Source organism: Salmo salar, chromosome 04, assembly GCF_965601325.2.
Source record: "Salmo salar chromosome 04, fSalSal1, whole genome shotgun sequence".
In the NCBI taxonomy this organism is placed as follows: domain Eukaryota; kingdom Metazoa; phylum Chordata; class Actinopteri; order Salmoniformes; family Salmonidae; genus Salmo; species Salmo salar.
This window is the reverse complement of record NC_138294.1, coordinates 41,331,489-41,357,775: the sequence shown is the minus strand read 5'-3', so window position 1 is coordinate 41,357,775 and position 26,287 is coordinate 41,331,489. Positions and strand designations below refer to the sequence as shown.

At 41.8% G+C, this 26,287-nt stretch overlaps 1 protein-coding gene across 17 annotated transcripts; it reads left to right on the top strand.

Annotated features, from left to right (window-relative positions):
* The first annotated feature begins 1,542 nt into the window (after positions 1-1,542).
* Positions 1,543-24,990, top strand: LOC106602885 (upstream stimulatory factor 1). 17 transcript variants are annotated; one of them, XM_082974389.1, is made up of 12 exons: positions 1,647-1,776; positions 2,222-2,314; positions 2,413-2,462; positions 4,308-4,453; positions 4,612-4,725; positions 4,954-5,095; positions 5,316-5,370; positions 5,694-5,752; positions 5,871-5,977; positions 23,617-23,745; positions 24,077-24,182; positions 24,334-24,990. In XM_082974389.1, the coding sequence occupies exons 2-11, from the start codon at positions 2,307-2,309 to the stop codon at positions 24,164-24,166; spliced, it is 900 nt and encodes a 299-aa protein (XP_082830515.1). In that variant the 5' UTR covers positions 1,647-1,776; positions 2,222-2,306; the 3' UTR covers positions 24,167-24,182; positions 24,334-24,990. The 17 variants fall into 17 exon arrangements, 14 of the variants coding, with proteins under 14 accessions (XP_082830514.1, XP_082830513.1, XP_082830512.1 ...); XM_082974388.1 differs by lacking the exon at positions 1,647-1,776 and adding an exon at positions 1,543-1,640 and having other exon boundaries at positions 2,244-2,314; positions 24,077-24,990; XM_082974387.1 differs by lacking the exon at positions 1,647-1,776 and adding an exon at positions 1,543-1,640 and having other exon boundaries at positions 24,077-24,990.
* The last annotated feature ends 1,297 nt before the right edge of the window (positions 24,991-26,287 follow it).

Here is a 26,287-nt window from a genome sequence, read left to right as displayed (position 1 = left end):
GCTTAGTGATGATCTTTGGGCACTATAGTGTTGAACGCTGAGCTGTAGTCAATGAACAGCATTCTCGCATAGGAGTTCCTTTTGTCCAGGTGGGAAAGGGCAATGTGGAGTGCGATTGAGATTGTGTCATCTGTGGATCTGTTAGGGCAGTATGTGAATTGGAGTGGGTCTAGGGTTTCTGGGATGATGGTGTTGATGTGAGCCATTACCAGCCTTTCAAAGCACTTCATGGCTACCAAAGTGAGTGCTGCGGGGTGGTAGTCATTTAGGCAGGTTACCTTCACTTTCTTGGGCACAGGGACTATGGTGATCTGCTTGAAACATGTAGGTATTACAGACTCAGTCAGGGAGAGGTGTCAAGCTTATGGGCATGTGGCAGCAGTGTGTGGGAGGGAGGTTCCGAGGTATGAGAAGTGTGCAGAAGGGAATGAGACAAAGGTATGTGTAGCATTGAGGAAAGAAGCAGCATGTGTTAATTGTAGGGGTGCCCATGGGGCTGGGGATCATTAATGTCCTGTGAGAGAGAGGCAGGTTGAGGTTTCCAGGGTTAGAGTAGTGCAGAAGTTGTCATATGCTGAGGCAGTGAAGAAAGTAGAGGAAGATGGGTCAATGGTGGAGGGATCTTGAGAGGAATGGTGTGAGTGGTAGATCTGGACCAGTACAGAGGGATAGGCTAACAAGTGATACACTATATGCTTCACTAAGATCAGATTTTTTGTGTTTATAGCAATGGTTATCAACTATACTGCAGGGATGGAACGTAAGTCACATAACCTTTTGGTTGTGGTGGCAGCTGCAGAGAAGTAGTTGTGTGTACGAGATTTTACGCCAGAAGAGTTACAGGGTGTGTTGAGTGGTGTCCCATCCTTTCAGGCTGTTGGTCTGAGGTTTGACTAGATAGATTTAGTGGAGTAGGGAGGTGGGTTTTTAATGAGTGTAGGGTTAGATGATAGGGTATTGGTTGATTTATTTCCTTTTTTCCAAGCAAAGTATTAGGGAGTTATACTCCAGTGTAGTTGGTAGTGGTAATGCAACATTTATTGGATGCCAACCACCTCGAAGATATCAAACAAGGCTGAATATCCCCCTTGGTTCCAGGAATCAAACGGGCCGTGAGCAATTGAAAACGAAATAGGAACTGTGAAAATCACGGCAGTGCAGTGGAAAAGCCGCCATGATTAATTTGCTTCAATACAGCTCACCAGCGTGAAGTAATAAAACCCAGAAATTAGTTACCTTTGTTTTGTTCAGCCATTCCTATGTGGAAAATGAATGGGGAAAGAATAGGGTTTCGGGATTAACGGCAAAAATTAGGTCTGAGGTTTAGGAGATCTTAAAAGTTTGAGATTTAGTTAGTTAACATTAACTTTATAAATTATTTAGCCTTGGTGCTTTTTTACAATTTCATAAATGCTTCAAAATTCACAAAAAGTGATGTTAGCTGATGAAGATGAACACATAGAACAAAAAGTTATCCTAAACCTATGTTTACCACATTCCTTATATTTGGCGTTTATCCCAAACCCTTACAACAACAAAAAAACAATAGGCTATGTCCAACGCACCATGGCGGAGTTAGTACCTACAAAAGACGCCATTACTGCTCTATATTGGAAACGACAGGCTGTGATCGGTCTTGGGTTAGTTATTAAAAAAAATCGGTACAGGGCTTCCATCTTTGAGGACATGTAGAGCGGTCACTCGACTATCTTGTCAATATAATATATAATCTTTGTCTAATGGATGGGTGGACTAGCTGCGCTACAATATTTACGGGTTAGTTTGGCATCAACTTGATTAAATACGCATTAAACGTGTCGGTATGATGAGCTCGCGATTTGGGGAGATTCTCCCTTGCTTTTCTAACGAATTTTAGCGCCGATTGGTTGTTTGCAAGCTAACTAGCACATTTTCCTTGTTTACATTGCTAACGATAGATAGCTAGCTAACCATTTTCGAGTCCTGCCATGCAGTGTTTGAGGTTTCGGATTGAATTTGAGTTGGTATCGTAGCTAGAACATATTGAAATCACACACACTCATTTGTATTTGTCAATTAATACTGCTTAAATATCTATATTTACGAGGGGTGCCTAGCTAATTCGTAATTGTTGTGGACTGTATCGAGTACTTAATTAGCTGGCAAGCCAGTTAGCTTTACAGTGCGAGATAAACATGCCAATGTTTTTCATTCTTGTTTTTAATATAGCCCTAATTTACAGATTCTGGTAAATAACGTTATAGGTTAAACTGTAGCGGACAGATTCGCCTCTGCTGTTTTTTAAAGGCATAGAGCAGCAAACCGAGATGAAGGGGTAAGTGTGGCAGAAAAAGCGTTCGTTAATGGACAATCAACCTTTTGTTTTGTGTTGTCTACTGGCTGACTGTTGCCGCCTCCTCTCCTGTACCACAGGCAGCAGAAGAGCCCTGATGACGACGGTGACGTGCCCATAATCGATGAAGGTGAGCACCATAGAGAGTATTCTATGATTTATCATAATGGTGAGAACTAACTACTTTTGTTATAAACTGCACAGAAATATAAACGCAACGATTTCATTGATTTTACTGAGTTGCGATTCGGGGCGGCATGTTAGCTTAGTGGTTAGAGCGTTGCCCTGAACAAGGCAGTTAACCCGGTAGGCCGTCATTGTAAATAAGAATTCGTCCTTGCCTAATTAAATAAAAAAGGAAATCCAGTATTTTGAAATAAATGCATTAGGCCCTAATCTATGGATTTCACATGACTGAGAATATAGATTATTTTAACCTTTTATTTAACTAGGCAAGTCGGTTAAGAGCAGATTTGTATTTACAATTACAGCCCATTGTTTCCTGGTAGGCAAACTGCTTTGTTCAGGGGCAGAACAAAGTATTTTTTACCTTGATTCGATCCAGCAACCTTTCGGTTACTGGCCCAACGCTCTAACCACTAGGCTACCTGCCGCCCTATCTGTTGGTCACCAATACCTTGAAAACAAAAATAATAGGGCCTCAGGATCTCATAACTTTTTTTGTGCATTCAAATTATCATAGATAAAATGCAATTTAGTTTAATTGTCTGTAGTTTACGGTATGCCTGCCCATACAATAACCCCACTGCCATCATGGGCCACTCTGACATCATTGACATCAGCAAACCGCTTGCCCACACGATGCCATACACGTGGTCTGTAGTTGTGCGGCCGGTTCAACGTACTGCCAAATTCTTTAAAACGACGGAAGCGGCTTATGGTAGAGAGATGAACATTTAATTCTCTGGAAACCGCTCTGGTGGAGATTCCTGTAGTCAGCATGCCAATTGCACACTCCCTCAACTTGATACATCTGTGGTGTTGTGTGATAAAACTGCGCATTTTAGTGGCCTTTTATTGTCTCCAGCACCTGTGTAATGATCATGCAGTTTAGTCAGCTTCTTGATATGCCACACCTGTCAGCTGGATGGATTATCTTGGCAAAGGAGAAATGCTCACGAACAGGGATGTTTAGATAAAACATCTTTGTGTATGGAATGTTTCTGGGCTCTTTTATTTCAGATCTTAAACATGGGACCAACACTTTACGTGTTGTGTTCTATACTTTTGTTCAGTGTAAACTATATACGTCCTTTGCATTGCTTCACTGAATGGTCAATGTGATGTCTTTTTTACTGAAATGACCTAGGCCCTATCGTTTCCCAAACTCAATCTTGGGGACCCCAAGGGGTGCACATTTTGGATTTTGCCCTGACACTACACAGCTAATTCAAATAATCAAAGCTTGATGATTAGTTTATTATATGAATCAGCTGTGGAGTGCTAGGGCAAAAATAAAAACTTGAGGACCGAGTTGCCCAATAGACTCTCAATTGAGTATTCTAGCTTTCAATCTGTTCCCATTTTACGACAGTCTGTTCCTATCTGTGGCTCCTTTTTTGTTGCTTTGAGTAATAATATTTGTCTTGTGCTGGAGCAAGAGACTTCTTGTTCTGCCGAGTTGTCTCTCATACATCCTGCTAATGTTAATGTAAAAACTGGTTAGTCAGGTTGATCTGGTTTATTACTTTGGGGGACCAGTGGCACTTCGGTCTAAGTCACTGCATCTCAGTGCTAGAGACGTCACTACAGACCCGGATTCTGTCCCGGGCTGTATCACAACCGGCCGTGATCGGGCTTCCCCTAGGGCGGCACACAATTGGCCTAGCGTTGTCCGGGTTAGGGGAGAGTTTGACCAGGGTAGGACGTCGTTGTAAATAAGAATTTGTTCTTAACTGACTTAAATAAAAACTTTTTTTTTTTTAACTAGTAGACTCTCCTGTCTCGCCCTCAGGTGCTGTTGCCACGGCCGACGACCCAACTGCCATCACCACCATCCAGTCTGCAGCCACCTTCTCGTCTGATCAGCCAATCAAGTACCTGTTCAAGACAGAAGGAGGCGGGTTGCCGGTAGGGGAGTTGTACCCTCCCTCAGGGCAGGTAGAAGGGACTTTGCATGCTGCACACACAGTCTGTCCCAATTTTCTCCCTTCCCCTTGGCCCTAAACCTTCGATGTATGCACATCTGTAATGTTGAAGGACCAGATTCTGTCCTAGCGATCCCTTTACTGACCCCCCCCCCTCCCCCCTCTGTTCAGGTGACGTACCGGGTGATCCAGGTGTCTGATGGACAGGTGGACGGACAGACAGACGGCGCCTCTGCTGTTAGCGTGGTGACAGGCTTCCCCGCAACGACACAGACTGTCACACAGGTACAACCCTTGGATGGTGTTGAGACACACAAAATTCACAAGTTTGCTTTGTCTCACATATATCATCCCCTTTGGCTGGAGTGCATCTCTTGATAAAGTTTCACCCATCATTTCCTTTCCCCACACACTTTATTGTGCATGCAAGCATACTACCAGCTGTCCATTCACTTTATTAGTTGGATCTGTTCCTTTCTAAAATATCTGTCATGTGTGTTGTCTGTCTGTCAGGCGGTGTTTTCCCAGTCTGAGGGACTGGAGGGGGAAGCCTCAGAGACTCACTACTACTACCCTGTCACTGACGCCACACAGGCTACCATGGTTGAGAATGTACAAGCTCCAGAAACACTGCTCACTCAGAGCACACCCACCGGTCAGTTGAAATGTCATTCAGACATGTCCCAATTAGCTCCCTGCCCCATCCTTCAATGTTGGCATATCTGTAAGACATGTTATACCTAATCAGGAGACTTCAGATCTGCAAAAACCGAAGGGTTAGGTCCAAGGCCAAGGTGGAGGGAGTGAATCTGGGCCAGCTGAAATAGTCAATCTGTACATTGTCTGTTTGCTTAATCGTGCCCTGTGTCTTCCAGGTCAGCTATATGTGATGATGTCCCCACAGGACGTGTTGGGCGGAACAAACCAGAGGTCCATAGCACCCTCCACAAAGATATCTAAAACACAACATCACATCCTCTCTGTGACCAGGTTATGATATGACATAACCCATCACTGACTAGGCCTTCAGGCCTTCATCAAGGGAACTGGGGTTGTCCAATAAGAAAAGCTAATTTGGTTTCCCATTGCAAAATGTTACAAAATGTTTTCTGTTGCGTGACCTAATGAACACGACCCTAGTTAAAATAACACATGACATTGCCAATAGTATTTGATACCTGGTGAATGTGGTGATAGGTCTACATGTTGTACATTTGGGCTACTGTTTTGAATCTTCTTTTTCTATTCTACAGCAAGTCAGAGCCTCCTCGTACATCTAGAGATGACAAGAGACGAGCCCAACACAATGAAGGTACTTGAAAATACAGCAGTACTGTGACATTGAAAATGTTCCAAGGATGTTGATCTGTGAAGTCTTGTTTAATATTTGTTCAAAACATTTTATAGCAACTTTTTTAATCTGTCCCCAGTTGAGCGCCGACGCAGAGATAAGATAAACAACTGGATCGTCCAGCTGTCCAAAACCATCCCAGACTGCACCCTCGATGCTACGAAGAATGGCCAGGTGAGTTCCCAGGTACTCAAGTCAAGTCTTCATATTTTATTCAACTGGTATACGTTTTCACATGGACGCATTTCTGAGATTCTTTTTCTAGTCCTCCTTTCTTACATTTACATTTTAGTCATTTAGCAGACGCTCTTATCCAGAGCGACTTACAGTAGTGAATGCATACATTTCATTTCATGCATTTTTTTATTTATTTATTTTATATTTTTGTACTGGCCCCCCGTGGGAATCGAACCCACAACCCTGGCGTTGCACACACCATGCTGGCGTTCCTGATTATTCTCCCTTAAAAAATACTTTTCAGATAACTACATCTGTTTTCTTCTAAAAAGCTGTTTTCTCACCTAGCTGATGAATGCGCTCACACAGTATGTTGCCTGTACAACTTATTGAAATGTTTCTATGACCCCCCCCTTTCAAACAGGCCCATTTTTACCACATTCTTCCCGCATAAGCCTTTTGTACCTCCCACACGCATGCGGGTGAGGAGTGGGAGTAGGGGTGTGCATATGTGGGTGGGAGTCTATTTTAATAAATACATTGATATACACCATCACAAAGAAATCCATTATTAGTTTATTTTGGCAGGTCGTATGAAACAAGACAAATAAAATGTGTTTTCAAAGGGATAGAATAACTTATAATATTTTACCCTTTTTTTTCTCCCCAATTTCGTGGTATCCATTTGTCTCATCGCTGCAACTCCCGTCCGGACTCGGAGAGGTGAAGGTTGAGAGCCGTGCGTCCTCCGAAACACAACCCAACCAAGTCGCACTGCTTCTTCACACAATGCCCGCTTAACCCGGAAGCCAGCCGCACCAATGTGTCGGAGGAAACACCGTACACCTGGCGACTGTGTCAGCGTGCACTGCGCCCGGCCTGCCACAGGAGTCGCTAGTGCGCGATGGGACAAGGACATCCCTGCCGGCCAAACCCTGTTCTGAACTGACTTGCCTAGTTAAATAAAGGTTAAATAAAAAATTATTGATACACACAGGAAACTGTTGAGCGTAAAAAACACAGCAGCGTTGCAGTTCTTGACACAAACCGGTGTGCCTGGCGCCTACTACCATACCCCCGTTCAAAGGCATTTACATTTGTTGTCTTGGCCTTTCACCCTTTGAATGACACACATACACAATCCATGTCTCAATTGTATCACGGGTTAAAAATACTTTAACCTGTCTCCTCCCATTCATCTCCACTGATTTTGAAGTGGATTTAACAAGTGACATCAATAAGCGATCATAGCTTTCACCTGGTCAGGCTGTCATGGAGAACTTGTTTTGTACTGTATACTCAAATCAAATTTTATTGGTCACATATTTAGTAGATGTTATCATGGGTGTACAGAAATACTTATGTTCCTAGATCCAGCATTGCAGTAGTGTCTTAACAATTTACAACAATACACACATGTAAAAGAATGGAATTAAGAAATATATAAATATTAGGATGAGTAATGTCGGAGTGGCATTGATGAAAATACATTTAGAATAGAATACAGTATATACATATGAACTGAGTAAAGCAGTATGTGAACTTTATCCAAGTGACCAGTGATTCTATGTATATGGGCAGCAGCCTCTAAGGTACAGGGTTGAGTAACTGGGTGTTAGCAGACTGATGGCCTTGAGAGAGGAGCTGTTTTTCAGTCTCTCGGTCCCAGCTTTGCTGCACCTCTACTGACCTTGCCTTCTGGATGGTAGCAGAGTGAACAGGCCGTGGCTCGGGTGGTTGAATTCCTTGATGATCTTTTTGGCATTCCTGCAGCACATTGGGTGTCCTGAAGGGCAGGCTGTGTGCCCCAGTGATGCGTTGGGCAGAGCCCTGCGGTTCCGAGTAGTGCAGTTGCCGTACCAGGCGGCGGGACATCCCAACAGGATGCTCTCAATTGTGCATATGTAAAAGTTTGTGAGGGTTTTAGGGGCTAAGCTGAATTTGTTGCTGTTGTTTCCTACCTGGGGGGTGGCCTGTCAGGAAGTCCAGGACCCAGTTGCACAGGGCGGGGTTCAGACCCCAGATGGTGTTGAATGCTGAGCTATAGTCAATGAACAGCATTCTTACATAGGTATTCCTTTTGTCCAGATGGGATAGGGCAGTGCCATGGCGATTGCATGGTCTGTGGATCTATTGGGGTGGAATGCAAATCGAACTGGGTCTATGGTGTCAGGTAAGGTGGAGGTAATATAATCCTTAACTAACCTCTCAAAGCACTTGATGATGAAAGAACTAAGTGCAATGGGGCGATAGTCATTTAGTTCAGTCACCTTTGTTTTCTTGGGTACAGGAACAATGGTGGACATCTTGAAGCAAGTGGGGACAGCAGACTGGGATAGGGAGAGATTGAATATGTCCGGAAACACTCAAACCAGCTGGTCTGCGACTGCTCTGAGGACGCGGCTAGGGATACCATCTGGGCCAGCAGCCTTGTGAGGGTTAACACGCTTAAATATCTTACTCTAGTCGGCCATGGAGAATAAGAGTCCACAATCCTCGGGGAGTCGGCTGCGTTGATGGCACTGTGTTATCCTCAAACCGGGAAAAGAGGCTGTTCAGCTTGTCCAGGAGCAAGACGTCAGTGTCCGACATGGCTGGTTTTCCTTTTGTAGTCAGTGATTATCTGTAGACCCTGACACATACAGTGGTTCCTCAATTTAAAGTTTTGAGATTATGCCGCAGGACTTAGAGGTAATTTGTGGTTTAGTACGTTACCCTGCATCACTGCTTCATTGCTCCAGACCACCGCAAGGGGGAGTTAGAGCACTGATTATGCTTTTGGAAGCTTTAAAAAAGTTATATTATATTATTAAGATATATGTTGACTGAAATATAAAAAGCAAGTGATGTTTGCTAAATAATCAAGTTGATGGCGTGGTCATATAGCCTCAGCACCTACTGAGTGATTCACTCATTCATGGCATTGGATCAAAATAAATTACCAACATTCTTTCTGATAGTCGAGAAGTGAAAAATAGAAAATAGAAGTGATTATAAACTCAGCAAAAAAAGAAACCTCCCTTTTTCAGGACCCTGTCTTTTATAGACCTAGATCTATGAACACTTAAAACCAGGAGTCAGGGTTAGTGCTTTGTGTATATTATTGGTTATCCTGACCTGGATGCCATGTGTTATAGTCTCTGAAAGGAAAAATATTACCATTTTACTTTCATAATGCATCCTTGTAAGGGGTTAATAATAATTGCAGGGTTAATAATAATCTCTTTATTAATAATTATATAAAAACCCATTAGATGTTCTCACAGACCAGATTTTCCATAACGAAAAATGTCCCTTAGATATTCATTTTAGAATCCTCCAATCCTCTAACTTTTAATCATTGGCGAAGAGTCAAGTCATTGGCGGAGAGTCAGGTGGCATTGGCGAAGAATCGGGCAGAGAGCGACCTGTCTAAATTACACAAGCAAAAAATATATTACGTTTTATTTGGAATGGCAAGCCAGACAAAATTTAAAGAGCATATTGTCTCACGCCATTTTCAAGAATGGCCTTTTTCCCTTTATTCAGATTACAACCGCTTACTTTCGGTTATTTGAAAATGAAATTATCTCCAAAATATTGGAATTCTTTTTAAACGAGGACATGAAAATGAGATTGAACTGGAATACTAAAGAAGCCATCCATCCACCCATTATGGGCTATTAGCAGGACAATAGTGTCTTGCCAAGGAGGAGGGTAGGGGGAGAATTGTATTGTCAATTTCTCAAGCCAAAGCGTCTTGATTGCCTTCACCAGTTCATCTTTGCTTGTAGGCTTGGCAGAGTTACGGAGGAATGTTTTCAGTTGATGCCAAAACAAGTTTGATTGGGTTTAAATCAGGAGACCTACATGAAGAGATGAAAAAATATATTTTTAGATATACTGTAGGTCTTTTTATTTATTTTTATTTTACTACATAAAGGTCTACTTACTCTGCTGGCGTCTTGACCCAGTTTATGCCCTCATTTGCATTGCAAACCTGGGCGGCAGTGTGTTTTGGTCCGAGCAGACCCTTTTCCGGCTTACAGGCAGTTTTCATCAAGCCAGCTTCTTTCTATGGTGCTACCCGTTCCAGGGTTAGGACTGTAACCACTAGAGGACTTGAACATGAGCTGGAGCTGAGAGGATCACCAAAACTAAAGGTATTTTGGTTTCAGTCCATTTTCCCCCAAAATAATGTATATAGCCTATCAATGTGTAGGCATACCGTGTAATAAAATCGATAATTGTGTACTAAAAACGTTAATGTGTTTTTTCAGAGCATATAACCATGCAACCAAAGGGCTAGGCAACGGGCTGCACTGAGAAAATGCATGATTCCATAGAATACCAACTGGGATGGATCCTGAAATACCAGTGAACCTCCAGGTGTTCATCATTAATACTGTGTCTCAGAAGTTTCTGTCCATGACTGATGCAACCCGAAAAGGCATTAAAGACAGAGTTAATGAGTACTTGAGGTCACCGAGAAAGTCTGGACATGGCCTGCTTGCCCTTATGTAAGGAATTAGGCACTTTACCATGTTTACTATGTACTGTAGGATATGTTTACTTGTCAAACTGCACAGTAGCCTAATAAACATATACAGTTGGCTTCTATTTTCAAAATGCTTTAAATGCTTAATTATCCAAATGTTTAAAGTGTGTGTGGGTGACCTCATGCAACTGCAAAATGTCAGATGAAGGAATACTGTACAGTATATGCTTTATCAACATCTTAATGCTTTCGTTAATAAAATAATTATAAAAATACTCTTTCAAACTGCTAATGTTTATTTTGTTATGGATCCATAATGAATTACTATGGGAATAAATATCACTGAATTACATAACTATTGGAATAAAGTAGGCTAATGAAGGTCAGCAAATTGTTGCTTACTGGATCACCCAAAGTCATCCAATTGTTCTAATAGGATTTGAAGCAATAGCCTACCCGCATGTGGTCAACTATTTCAGTGCCGTTTTGCGCTGCTCTGAGACCAGCATGGGGACTGGTCTTGATAAATCAATGAGATTCATCACTTAGCTAAATAGTTGGGAAAAGATTTTCGATGTATCGATTCCATGGCACATGGTTTATGAATTGACATGTACTTTTCCGTTCCTCCTGAAAGCCCTAATCTGCTCACTTAAATGAATAGAGATCCTGGTAATGGTGCTACAGTATGTTATAGCATGATCAACGTGATGATGGGCTATTAGCAGGACTATAGACTCTTCAACCTTTACAAAAAGATAGCTCGGCTAAATGTCTCTAAAGTCCAAACCTCATGCAACCGCAAAATGTTGGATAAAGCATATATGGTAACGTATTTCTTCAACATCTTTATGCTTTTGTTAATAAAATAATGATAAAAATAGAAGTGAATAGAAGAGGCAAGTGGAAGGGGGAAATATGTTTTCAAACACTTGTTTTTCACAAGGGTTCTTAGCAGGACAATATCAAATCAAATGTATTTATATAGCCCTTCTTACATCAGCTGATACCACAAAGTGCTGTACAGAAACCCAGCCTAAAACCCCAAACAGCAAGCAATGCAGGTGTAGAAGCACGGTGGCTAGGAAAAACTCCCTAGAAAGGCCAAAACCTAGGAAGAAACCTAGAGAGGAACCAGGCTATGAGGGGTGGCCAGCCTCTTCTGGCTGTGCAGGGTGGAGATTATAACAGCACATGGCCTAGATGTTCAAATGTTCATAAATGACCAGCATTGTCAAATAATAATAATCATAGTAGTTGTCGAGGGTGCAACAAGTCAGTAACACAAGAGTAAGTGTCAGTTGGCTTTTTCATAGCCGATCTTTGAGAGTATCTCTACCGCTCCTGCTGTCTCTAGAGAGTTGAAAACAGCAGGTCTGGGACAGGTAGCACATCCGGTGAATAGGTCAGGGTTCCAGCAGGTCTGGGACAACAGGTCTGGGACAGGTAGCACGTCCGGTGAACAGGTCAGGGTTCCATAGCTGCAGGCAGAACAGTTGGAACTGGAGCAGCAGCACGGCCAGGTGAACTGGGGACAGCAAGGAGTCATCAAGCCAGGTAGTCCTGAGGCATGGTCCTAGGGCTCAGGTCCTCTGAGAGAGAGAGAAAGAAAGAGAAAGAGAGAATTAGAGAGAGCATATTTAAATTCACACAGAACACCGGAAAAGACAAGAGAAATACTCCAGATGTGACAGACTGACCCTAGCCCCCCGACACATAAACTACTGCAGCATAAATACTGGAGGCTGAGACAGGAGGGGTCAGGAGACACTGTGGACCCATCCTGATGAAAGCCCCGGACAGGGCCAAACAGGTAGGATATAACCCCACCCACTTTGCCAAAGCACAGCCTCCACACCACTGGAGGGATATCTCCAACCACCAACTTACCATCCCGGGACAAGGCTGAGTATAGCCCACAAAGATCTCCGCCACGGCACAGCCCAAGGGGGGGCGCCAACCCAGACAGGAAGACCACGTCAGTGACTCAACCCACTCAAGTGACGCACCCCTCCCAGGGACGGCATGGAAGAACACCAGTAAGCCGGTGACTCAGCCCCCGTAATAGGGGTAGAGGCAGAGAATCCCAGTGGAAAGAGGGGAAACCGGCCAGGCAGAGACAGCAAGGGCGGTTCGTTGCTCCAGCCTTTCCTTTCACCTTCACACCCCTGGGCCAGACTACACTTAATCATAGGACCTACTGAAGAGATATGTCTTCAGTAAAGACTTAAAGGTTGAGACTGAGTCTGCGTCTCTCACATGGGTAGGCAGACTATTCCATAAAAATGGAGCTCTACAGGAGAAAGCCCTGCCTCCAGCTGTTTGCTTAGAAATTCTAGGAACAATTAGGAGGCCCGCGTCTTGTGACCGTAGCGTACGTGTAGGTATGTACGGCAGGACCAAATCGGAAAGATCGGTAGGAGCAAGCCCATGTAATGCTTTGTAGGTTAGCAGTAAAACCTTGAAATCAGCCCTTGCCTTAACAGGAAGCCAGTGTAGGGAGGCTAGCACTGGAGTAATATGATCACATTTTTTGGTTCTAGTCAGGATTCTAGCAGCCGTATTTAGCACTAACTGAAGTTTATTTAGTGCTTTATCCAGGTAGCCGGAAAGTAGAGCATTGCAGTAGTCCAACCTAGAAGTAACAAAGGCATGGATTAATTTTTCTGCGTCATTTTTGGACAGAAAGTTTCTGATTTTTGCAATGTTACGTAGATGGAAAAAAGCTGTCCTTGAAACAATCTTGATATGTTCTTCAAAAGAGAGATCAGGGTCCAGAGTAACGCCGAGGTCCTTCACAGTTTTATTTGAGACGACTGTACAACCATCCAGAATAATTGTCAGATTCAACAGAGGATCTCTTTGTTTCTTAGGACCTAGAACAAGCATCTCTGTTTTGTCCGAGTTTAAGAGTAGAAAGTTTGCAGCCATCCACTTCCTTATGTCTGAGACACAGGCTTCTAGCGAGGGCAATTTTGGGGCTTCACCATGTTTCATTGAAATGTACAGCTGTGTGTCATCCGCATAGCAGTGAAATTTAACATTATGTTTTCAAATGACATCCCCAAGAGGTAAAATATATAGTGAAAACAATAGTGGTCCTAAAACGGAACCTTGAGGAACACTGAAATTTACAGTTGATTTGTCAGAGGACAAACCATTCACAGAGACAAACTGATATCTTTCCGACAGATAAGACCTAAACCAGGCCAGAACTTGTCCATGTTGACCAATTTTGGTTTCCAATCTCTCCAAAAGAATGTGGTGATCGATGGTATCAAAAGCAGCACTAAGATCTAGGAGCACGAGGACAGACGCAGAACCTCGGTCTGACGTCATTAAATCTAGACGTTCCGCTAGCGGAACACCTGCTCCAATATCCAATGATAGGCGTGGCGCGAATTACAAATTCCTCAAAAATACAAAAACTTCAATTTTTCAAACATATGACTATTTCACAGCATTTTAAAGACAAGACTCTCCTTTATCTAACCACACTGTCCGATTTCAAAAAGGCTTTACAGCGAAAGCAAAACATTAGATTATGTCAGCAGAGTACCAAGCCAGAAATAATCAGACACCCATTTTTCAAGCTAGCATATAATGTCACAAAAACCCAGAAGACAGCTAATTGCAGCACTAACCTTTGATGATCTTCATCAGATGACACACCTAGGACATTATGTTATACAATACATGCATGTTTTGTTCAATCAAGTTCATATTTATATCAAAAATCTGCTTTTTACATTAGCATGTGACGTTCAGAACTAGCATACCCCCCGCAAACTTCCGGGGAATTTGCTAACAATTTACTAAATTACTCACGATAAATGTTCACAAAAAGCATAACAATTATTTTAAGAATTATAGATACAGAACTCCTCTATGCACTCGATATGTCCGATTTTAAAATAGCTTTTTGGTGAAAGCACATTTTGCAATATTCTAAGTACATAGCCCAGGCATCACGGGCTAGCTATTTAGACACCTGACAAGTTTAGCCTTCACCAATATCAGATTTACTATTATAAAAGTTTGATTACCTTTTGTTGTCTTCGTCAGAATGCACTCCCAGGACTGCTACTTCAATAACAAATGTTGGTTTGGTCCAAAATAATCCATCGTTATATCCGAATAGCGGCGTTTTGTTCGTGCGTCCCAGACACTATCCGGAATGGTAAATCAGGGTCGTGCGCATGGCGCAATTCGTGACAAAAAATGTCTAAATATTCCATTACCGTACTTTGAAGCATGTCAACCGCTGTTTAAAATCAATTTTTATGCAATTTATCTCGTAAAAAAGCGATAATATTCCGAGCGGGAATCTCCTTTTCGGCAAACATAGGAAAAATCACAAAGACGGGGGCGGCCAGGTCACGCGCCTAAGCCCACAGTCCCTTGATCGGCCACTTGACAAAGGCGATAATGTGTTTCAGCCTGGGGCTGGGATGACGACATTCTGTTTTTTCCCGGGCTCTGAGCGCCCATGGAAGACGTAGGAAGTGTCACGTTAGAGCAGAGATCCTTTGTAAAAGATAGAGATGGCAAAGAAGTTCAAGAAATGGTCAGACAGGCCACTTCCTGTAAAGGAATCTCTCAGGTTTTGACCTGCCATTTGAGTTCTGTTATACTCACAGACACCATTCAAACAGTTTTAGAAACTTTGGAGTGTTTTCTATCCAAAGCCAATAATTATATGCATATTCTAGTTACTGGGCAGGAGTAGTAACCAGATTAAATCGGGTACGTTTTTTATCCAGCCGTGAAAATACTGCCCCCTAGCCATAACAGGTTAAAAGGTAATTTACCACCTTCACAAGTGCAGTCTCAGTGCTATGATGGGGTCTAAAACCAGACTGAAGCGTTTTGTGTACATTGTTTGTCTTCAGGAAGGCAGTGAGTTGCTGCGCAACAGCTTTTTCAAAAAATGTTTGAGAGGAATGGAAGATTCGATATAGGCCGATAGTTGTTTTTATAATTTCTGGGTCAAGATTTGGCTTTTTCAAGAGAGGCTTTATTACTGCCACTTTTAGTGAGTTTGGTACACATCCGGTGGATAGAGAGCCGTTTATTATGTTCAACATAGGATGGCCAAGCACAGAATGCAGCTCTTTCAGTAGTTTAGTTGGAATAGGGTCCAGTATGCAGCTTGAAGGTTTAGAGGCCATGATTATTTTCATCATTGTGTCAAGAGATATAGTACTAAAACACTTTAGTGTCTCCCTTGATCCTAGGTCCTGGCAGGGTTGTGCAGACTCAGGACAACGGAGCTTTGGAGGAATACGCAGATTTAAAGAGGAGTCCGTAATTTGCTTTCTAATGATCATGATCTTTTCCTCAAAGAAGTTCATGAATTCATCACTGCTGAAGTGAGAGCCATCCTCTCCTGGGGAATGCTGCTTTTTAGTTAACTTTGCGACAGTATCAAAAATAAATTTCGGATTGTTCTTATTTTCCTCAATTAAGTTGGAAAAATAGGATGATCGAGCAGCAGTGAGGGCTCTTCGATACTGCACGGTACTGTCTTTCCAAGCTAGTCGGAAGACTTCCAGTTTGGTGTGGCACCATTTCCGTTCCAATTTTCTGGAAGCTTGCTTCAGAGCTCGTGTATTTTCTGTATACCAGGGAGCTAGTTTCTTATGACAAATGTTTTTAGTTTTTAGGGGTGCAACTGCATCTAGGGTTTTGCGCAAGGTTAAATTGAGTTCCTCGGTTAGGTGGTTAACTGATTTTTGTCCTCTGACGTCCTTGGGTAGGCAGAGGGAGTCTGGAAGGGCATCAAGGAATCTTTGGGTTGTCTGAGAATTTATAGCACGACTTTTAATGCTTCTTGGTTGGGGTCTGAGCAGATTATTTGTTGCGATTGCGAACGTAATAAAATGGTGGTCCGATAGTCCAGGATTATGAGGAAAAACATTAAGATCCACAACATTTAGACACGATGTGGTCCCCAAAACACCTCTCTGACATAGGGTCCTCCATATCTCTTGATGATGTCATTGAATGTCTCGACAGCTTTGATCCATGCCTGGGCCTGCAGCACGCAAAGTTCTTTGTTTGTCAGACTAATCATTGGGTCGAAACTACAGAACAGTAGATATCGAGAACACACATGGTTAATGTTCTGAAAAAAAAATATATTATATATATATAAGATGTTTTACAGAGCATTCCATAAGTCCACTCAAGTTTTTTCAACTGTCTTCTGACTGTGATTAGAGTGATGTTAATTGCCTTTGCCGATCGCTCATCATCTTCAACCATCAGTCCATCTTACCGAGTCCACCAAATGCATTGTTTTAAGTACTCTAAAACCAGTTTTGCCCCAATAAAAAAAATGCATCAACCCCTACAAATATATAAATGTATTATTAACACTGCAATATAATTGTATAAAAGCCCCTTAGATATTAATGTAGAATCCTTTATATTTAATTAGATCTATACTGTACAAGGACATTTTATTGATCTTCCAGTATTTTCATTTAGAGATTCCGGTAAACTCTTTGTTTCCTTTTATGTATTTTACCAATTATTATTGGATTATTCACCACGGCAACCAACGACATGTCTTTCTTAGTTTGGTTGGCTTTTTTGCAGAATTCAAAGCCTGCTACGCTTGTGAAAAACAAAATGCCTCCAGCTGTTTTTATATAATTATAATGCAGGGTTAATAATAATAATAATCATTGGATAACAGATCACTATCACAAGAGATCCCAAGAGATCTCCTCGGTTATCGTCACAGCCGTGTATATATCCCCCCTCAAGCGGATACCAAAACGGCCATCAAGGAACTTCACTGGACTTTATGCAAACTGGAAACCATATATCCTGAGGCTGCATTTATTGTAGCTGGGGATTTTAACAAAGCTAATTGAGAACAAGGCTACCTAAATTCTATCGGCATATCAATTGCAGTACATGAGCGACTAACACGCTCGACTATTGCTACTCTAATTTCCGTAATGCATACAAGGCCCTCCCCCGCCCTCCTTTTGGCAAATCTGACCATGACTCCATCTTGTTGCTCCCCTCCTATAGGCAGAAACTAAAACAGGAAGCGCCCATGCTTAGGTTTATCCAACGCTGGTCTGACCAATCGGATTCCACGCTTCAAGATTGCTTCGACCACGTTGACTGGGATATGTTCCGGGTAACCTCAAAGAACAACATTGACGTATATGCTGACTCGGTGAGCGAGTTTATAGGGAAGTGTATAGGAGATGTTGTACCTACTGTGACTATTAAAACCTTCCCTAACCAGAAACTTTTGCAGCATTCGCGCAAAACTGAAAGCACGTACCCCCGCATTTAACCATGGCAAGGCGACTGGAAACATGGCCGAATACAAACAGTGTAGTTATTCCGTCCGTAAGGCAATCAAACAAGCAAAGCGTCAGTATAGAGACAAAGTGGAGTCGCAATTCAACGGCTCAAACACGAGACGTATTGTAACGGGTGTCGTCGTAATGAGACCAAGGTGCAGCGGAGGATGTGTGTTCATCTTAGATATTTAATTGAAAAAGAGAACACTACAAAAAATAAACAAAAGACGACAGCAAAACAGTCCTGTTAGAAAAAAAACTCTCAACAGAAAACAATCACCCACCAAAACCCAAAGGAAAACCAGGCTACTTATGTTTGACATCCAATCAGCAACAACGAACTACAGCTGTGCCTGATTGGGAGCCACACACGGCCCAAAACAAAGAAATACAAAAACATAGAAAAATGAACAAAGAACAAAAAACCCCTCTCTATGGCCAGGGCGTTACATGTATGTGGCAGGGTCTACAGAGAATCAAGGATTACAAAAAGAAAACCAACCCTGTTGTGGACATCGACGTCTTGCTTCCAGACAAATTGTAAAAAATCTTTGAGGACAATACAGTGCCACCTACGCAGCCCGCTACCAAAGACTGTGGGCTCTCCTCTGTGGCCGACGTGAGTAAAACATTTAAACATGTTAACCCTCGCAACGGGGCGATAGTCATGGGATGCCGGGCCCAGAATGCGCAGACCAGCTGGCTGGTGTGTTTACGGATATATTCAGTCAATCCCTATCCTAGTCTGCTGTCCCCACATGCTTCAAGATGGCCACCCTTGTTCTTGTTCCCAAGAAAGCTAAGGTAACTGAACTAAATTACTATCGCCCCGTAGCACTCACTTCTGTCATCATGAAGTGCTTTGAGAGACTAGTCAAGGATCATATCACCTCCACCCTACCTGTCACCCTAGACCCACTCCAATTTTCTTACCGCCACAATAGGTCCACAGACGATGCAATCGCCATCACACTGCACACTGCCCTATCCCATCTGGACAATATACCTATGTAAGAATGCTGTTCATTGACTACAGCTCAGCATTCAACACCATAGTACACTCCAAGCTGAGCCTTGACCCCGCCCTGTGCGGAGAGATTGAAAAACAGCTTCTATCTCAAGGCCATCAGATTGTTAAACAGCCACCACTAGCACAGAGAGGCGGCTGCCCACCTACAGACTTGATATCATTGGCTACTTTAATAAATGGAACACTAGTCACTTTAATAATGCTACTTTAAGAATTATTACATATCTTGCATTGCTCATCTCATATCTATATACTGTATACTTCACTATCTATTCTTTACTATCTATTGCATTTTACCTGCTCTGTCACTGCTTATCCATATATTTTATACTTATATATTCTTATCCCATTCCTTTACTAGATTGTGTGTATTAGGTTTTGTTGGGGAATTGTTCGATATTACCTGTTAGATACTGCTGCACTGTCGGATCTAGAAGCATAAGCAGTTCACTACACTCGCAATAACATCTGCTAACCATGTGTATTTGACCAATATCATTTTACTTGATTTGAAGTTAGTGTGTGAGAGAGAGAAAGAAAGAAAGAAAGAGGATCGAAACAGATACAGTAACGCGTGGAATATAGCAATAAGAATGTCAGTATAATATGCAGGGCAGATCACCTCCTGTTACCCTACTCAGACTTTGAATAATGGTGTGTGTTCAATTATGTGTGACATTGTGGCATTTAAAGCATATTGAAGATAGAAGCAATAGGATTTGAAGCAATAGCCTACCCGTGTGTGGTCAACTATTTCAGCACCGTTTCGCGCTGCTCTGAGACAAGCATGGGGACTGGTCATGATAAATCAATGAGATTTTTATTTTCACTGAATCTCCATTTGGGTATTGGTTAGCCTATAGTTAGGTTGTGGAAATGTTAGGATTATTTTGCTCTTAGTAGCCTACTCCTGATCAGTTACATTGTACAGAGTTTTGTTTTTCTTCGAATAGAAGCACCATAATATTAATCAAATTAATGGAGCTACATTTCTTAAAATCAATCCCATATACTATGTTCTTACAAAAAAGGTTTTAAATTCTCTAGTACAGCCAATATTTAAAAAAGTCAAATGCTTCTCAGATGCCCTCTGGTGGTCAAACTAGCACTAACTAGCATCAATGGCAACAATGGCTGACACTTGTAACGTGCCATAGAATTCTGCGGTAGCCTGCAAGGTGTGCTGCAGTACAATGCAACTTTTAAAGGAAGGACCACTGTACATCTCGTGTCTGAGCCGTTGAATTGTGACCCCACTTTGTCTCTGTACTGATGTTTTGCCTGTTTGATTGCCTGTTCGGCCTTATTCCCAGTCACCTGGCCATGGTTAAATGCGGTGGTTTGCGCTTTCAGTTTTCCACAATTGCTGACATCTATCCACGGTTTCTGGTTTGGGTAGGTTTTAGGAGTCACAGTGGGAACATCATCCCCTATACACTTCTTGATGAACTCAGTCACCGTGTCCGTGTATACGTCAATGTTATTCTCAGAGGCTACCCGGTACATATTGCAGTCCGCGTGATCAAAAGACTCTTGAAGCATGGCTTCCGATTGGTCAGACCAGCGTTGAATAGACCTTAGCACGACCTTAGCGCTTCCTGTTGGAGTTTCTGCCTATAAGAAGGGGGGAGCAAAATGGAGTTGTGATCTGATTTGCCGAAGAGAGGGCGGGGGAGGGCCTTGTAGGTGTGCCTGAAGGGGGAGTAGCAGTGGTTGAGCGGTTTTCCAGCACGAGTATTACAGTCAATGTGTTGATAGAACTTCGGTTGTGTTTTCCTCAAATTTGCTTTGTTAAAATCCCCAGATACAATAAATGCAGCCTCAGGATATGTGGTTTACAAATAACACAACAACAAAAAAATACTGCAAAGTTGCTTCGGAGCTAGAAGCAGAGCTGCCATGTCTGTCAGCGTCATCTTATCTTTGCATAGAAACCCAAATAAAAGCATGTAGATAAAAATATGTAATGTTTGCTAGAATAGAGGTTTAAAATCAGCTTCATATGCATATTAGCCAATACATATGGCATAGCCTACACATATAGCATACCTTGCAAAACAATATTCAATAAAAACAATTGTACAATGTGCTCTGCAATAAGATTACCAAAGATTGATTTCTAAACCAGATGAGTTCTCAAATAGCAGCTGCCCAGTGTTGGATGCATTGGAATATAAGGTATGGAAATGACAAAGAGCCTGTAGGATTATAGAAAAAGCAGTTGGGAAATAAATGTTCAGTGAATACAAGTATATTTAGGTGGTTTAAATTATTAACTTTCCTACTAAACTTATAAACATTGACGGTGCCAAAGTCTTGCCAATCCTTTTATTATTCTACTAACTATGACTGAGTGTGAGACGTTTTCCACAATGTACGTTTCATGCATATACTGTACATTCAAACTGTCTATTCGAACAAAGAACACCATCACAAATAGTGTTTCACCATTTATTGAGAACTAAGACAAATGGCAAAGGTGTCTCGGGCAGTATTTGAAGTATCTAAATATAGTGTAACCTACCAATCAATGTATATCAAGTGCCGAGGAGGGCATAATCTTACAATGTTTCAGTCCATAAATGAGAGTTTTACCGTCTATGTCAAAAGCCTGGGCCTCTGATGGAGACTAGAACTGTCATCAACGTATGCTTCAGTATTCACCCTTCTCGCTAGGAGCATTTGTGCGCCCAGGCCCCTAGTGAGAGATAATGAATAAAAATGTTCAATCAAGAATGTATCTGTAGTTGGTTGGTGTTCTCAAACTCTAAAATGCAATAGACTGTGCAAGACAAAACCCACAAAGAAAAGACAACAGGCAAATGCGTATTCATATGGGGTCCCAATGTCTAAATGGTGACGCCAGGTCTAGTTCAAACTGCAGTAGGAGTGAAACGGCCCATGCTTGGTGAATAGCACTTGGTTGATCTATGGGACTAGGACATAGGAGGGCATAATAGATCATGTGAGAGACAAGAATTCATCAAATAAATCATCACAGCAAGGGAATGTAGTTTGTGAGCTAGAAAATGAACATCCTGACAGTCTGAGGCAGGGTGCTCTGCAATCACCTTACTCCAACTATTGACAGAGATAATGTGGGATTTCTTATTTGTCAGTATGAAATAAATTAGTGGGTCCTGCATTGATGACTTAGATTTACACTACTTGTCCTATAGATGTTTGTAGTCAAATTACTTGTAATAAACTGATAGCTAAAACACTCTTACCTCAATTAACCCATACCCCTGGACATTGACTCGGTACCCCTTCTATATAGCCTCGTTATTGTTATTTTGTTACTATTTTTCATAGTTATTTAGCAATTTTTTTGGTACTTTTTAAAAACGCTGCATTGTTGGTTAAGGGCTCGTAAGTAAGCATATCACGGTAAGGTTGTATTTGGCGCATGTGACAAATAAAACTTGATTTTATTTTGATTTGACATGCTATCTAGTGATAAAACTTTCTGCTCCTGCTAGCTAGCAACATATATATTTGTTGTAACTAGCAAGCTAGCTACATTACTTGCTGTGTTCTAAGTTGGGAGTCATTTTACAGCTTGCGTTGATGGTATCACGTTTCTATAACTAAATAGTTAGATTACAAATAAATAATAAGACTTTGCTTGAGGAGTTTGTCGGACAGAGCTCTCAAGATCACTAGGTGTCTACTACCTTAGATAAGGATAACGTGATTGGCAGACATGATCAGCAGAGATGCTACACAAGTTTAGTACCAGCAGTGTTTGCCTGTCCAGCTAGCGAACATAAAAGTAAGTATTTTGAGAACATTTGCAAGAACTGACCTTGTGTTCAGAATAATTAAATATACACAATATGTAAAGGTCAGCTCCTCCCTCAACAGAGATGTATAATCTCGAAAACTAAAGGAGATTGGTGGTGGTCCGTAGCAAGCTATGTAGATCGCTTTGTATAAAAGTGTCTGCTAAATGGCATTATTATTATACTGAACAAAAATATAAACAACATGCAACAATTTATAAGATTTTACTGAGTTACAGTTCATATGAGGAAATCAGTCAATTAAAATAAATTCATTAGACCCTAATCTATGGATTTCACATGACTGGAACTACAGATTTGCATCTGTTGGTTACAGATACCTTAAAAGGAATGGGCCTCAGGATCTCATCACGGTAGTTCTGTGCATTCAAATTGCCATCGATAAAATGCAATTGTGTTCATTGTCTGTAGCTTATGCCTGCCCAAACCATAACCCTACCGCCACCATGGGGCACTCTGTTCACAACGTACGGCATACACGTGGTCTGCGGTTGTGAGGCTGGCTGGACGTACTGCAAAATTCTCTAAAATGACGTTGGAGGCAGCTAAGCATGGTAAATAAATGTACATTAAATTCTCTGGCAGCTGGTGGGTATTCCTGCAGTCAGCATGCCAATTGCACGCTCCCTCAACTTGTGACATTGTGTTGTGTGACAAAACTGCACATTTTATAGTTGCCTTTTGTCCCCAGCACAAGGTGCACCTGTGTAATGATAATGCAGTTTAATCAGCTTCTTGATATGCCACACCTGTCTGGTGGCTGTATTATCTTGGCAAAGGAGAAATGCTCACTAACAGAGATGTAAACAAATTTGTGCACAAAATTTGAGAGAAATAACCTTTTTTTTGTGCGTATATAACATTTCTGGGTTATTTTTTTATTTCAGCCTATGAAACAGCCTATTGCATGTTGTGTTTTATAATTTTGTTCATTGTATATATCAAGGCATGATGCCAGTGCTGTGACCAGTGTGGTGTCCTCCTGTCCTGTCTGTTCCCTACAGAGTAAAGGAGGGATCCTGTCCAAGGCTTGTGACTACATCCAGGAGCTGCGTCAGAGCAACGCCAGACTGGGGGAGGACCTGGAGAATCTGGAGAGACTACGCATGGACAACCAGTTGCTCAGACAAGAGGTACTGCAGCAGCTCAGATTGTTCCCACTCAAACACACAATCACCATGTTCAAGGGGATCTGTCTGAGCAATGTGCTGCACAGATTTTCTAACCTTGACCACATAACAACTAGTTGCAGGGGAACTGTAGACCAGTGATTCATCTGCAGCACCTTGCTCAGACTGATCCTCTCAAACATGCTAAAGATCTATACGTAGCCAAAGAAACCTCGATGATGCATTACATGAATCTTAATAGTAGTGAGCGGTGTTGGTCAAGAGCTGGTGATGTGGGTTACTATGACAACTCACAATCATACCACATTAACATATTCCTTTTTCCCACTCACAGGTTGATGATTGGAAAACCAAGAACCAGATGATGAGAAGCCAGCTGAGACAGAATGGCATTGTGGGAGCAGCAGGTGTAGATCCACAGTGAGGGATAAGTGACAAAGGTGCCTGTACGAGGGCTCTGTTTGAATTGTCAGAAAATACACCCTCCTTTCCTCACTTGAGGTAGTAACTGATCTATATGTGATTGGAGAGGTGAAACGTAGGGTCCCAATGACACCAACCCAGTCATCTTATATCTGTAATTTCATCTAGGAAGGATGTATTTGGAAAGCATTCGAACAAGGTCTAGGATGTTGTGGGCAACTGTTGGAATACGACAACATTGGTCAGTGGAGGCGGTTGTATGCAGAGGGTTGCTTCCAACAAATCTGGACTGCACTTTTTTGGGATCTACTCCGTGATGTATTTTTCTTCCTTGACAATTTTATGGACTCCCTATGATCATGGACATTCATCCTACCTAGAAAAACACTTAAGCTACACAGCATAATACTCATGTCTGTGTTCTTTATCACCTTTGAAATAAAATGTATTTTGTGATCCCTCAAACAACTTGCCCATATATGGGTATTTGTACGCTCTTGCCACACAGTATTTGAAATAAAAAATGTGATGCCTTTTATGTTTGAAATAAAATATTTTATGAAAAGGCTTATTTAAATGCTAGACTGAACCAAACACCATGTCTGTTGGTTGACTGTTTCACTACCAGCTGACTGACACTGGTGTTCTACATCAGTTTGTATCAGTCACTGAGCAAACAATGAATTTGATGGTTCTTTGTGTATTTTTAGTTTTCCAAAATTTGGACTAACCTATTTCTGACGTTAATACCACCTTCAGCCTCTAATATTATTTTGTGTTATAGGTTGATTTGTTGTAATTTCTATTAAATCCGTCTGAAAGAAACATCTTGTTTATTTAAAGACACTGAAAATGAAATCAACTTATGGTATTAACAATCTGTCACTATCATGAGTGGACAATGTACCTTGAATTCAGCTATGCTGATTGAGTGAGACTTATAATAATGTGGGTGTGCTTATATTTGTCCTATTTCACACATGTACAAGTGTGTATTATACACTTGTGAATTGGAAATGTTTTTTTTTGCATATCCCATCTCACGCTGAGAGTGGGTTCACAGCCAGAGTTTGCCATTATCAATGCCAAACATGGAGCAATTAGGGTTAAATTCCTTGCTCTCAAGGGTACATGGACGGATTTGTCACCTTATCAGCTCTGGGATTCAAACTAGTGACATTTCGGTTACTGACCCAAAACTGTTAGGCTACCTGCCGCCCTTTTACTTTCAAGTCAGTCAAGTTTATTTGTCATATGCAAAATACACATGGTACACAGTACAATTAAATACATGCAGGTGTTATGATACTGATGGTTTGTCCAGACTGATGGTTTGTATGGTTGTGGCTACCAGTACAGCTCCATCTAGTTGTCGCGTAGGGAATAACGGTTGACAATTATAGAATTTCAGCTAAGCCTAACCCTTTTCCTAACCTTAACCTCATTCTCCTAACCTGTTACGTTAATTATCCTCACCTGCCACGTTAGTTCTCCTAACCTGCTATGTTAATTATCCTAACATGCCACATTAATTCTCCTAACCTGCTATGCAAACAAACCACCAGAGTAAGTAAAAAAATATTTTTTTAAAAGCTCAATGGAATAAAATAGAATACATTTAGCAGAAATATAAATACAAGGAAGGTACTCAAAACAAATTTGCAGTAGGATATTTACTAGCCCCAAGGTTCGCCATAGTGCCCTATAAGCTCATTATAAAACTCACCGCCCTGGGTCTGAACTCCTCCCTATGCAACTGGGTTCTGGACTTGCTGACGGGCCGCCCCCAGGTGGGGAACGTAGGAAACATTACCCACAACGGTGCATCCTCAGTTCCCTCCTGTATTCGTATTATACCCACAACTGCGTGACCTCACATTTCAAACTCCATCATCAAGTTCTCTGACAACACAACAGTAGTAGGCCTGATTACCGACAAGGACGAGACAGCATACAGTTAGGAGGTAGGAACTCGGACGGCGTGGTGCCAGGTAAACAACCTCTCCCTCAACGTTAGAAAAACAAAGGAGATGATTGTGAACTTCAGGAGGAACCAGGCTGGACACGCCCCCCATCCTCATCAACGGGGACGCCGTGGAGACGGTCAGCATATTCATATTCC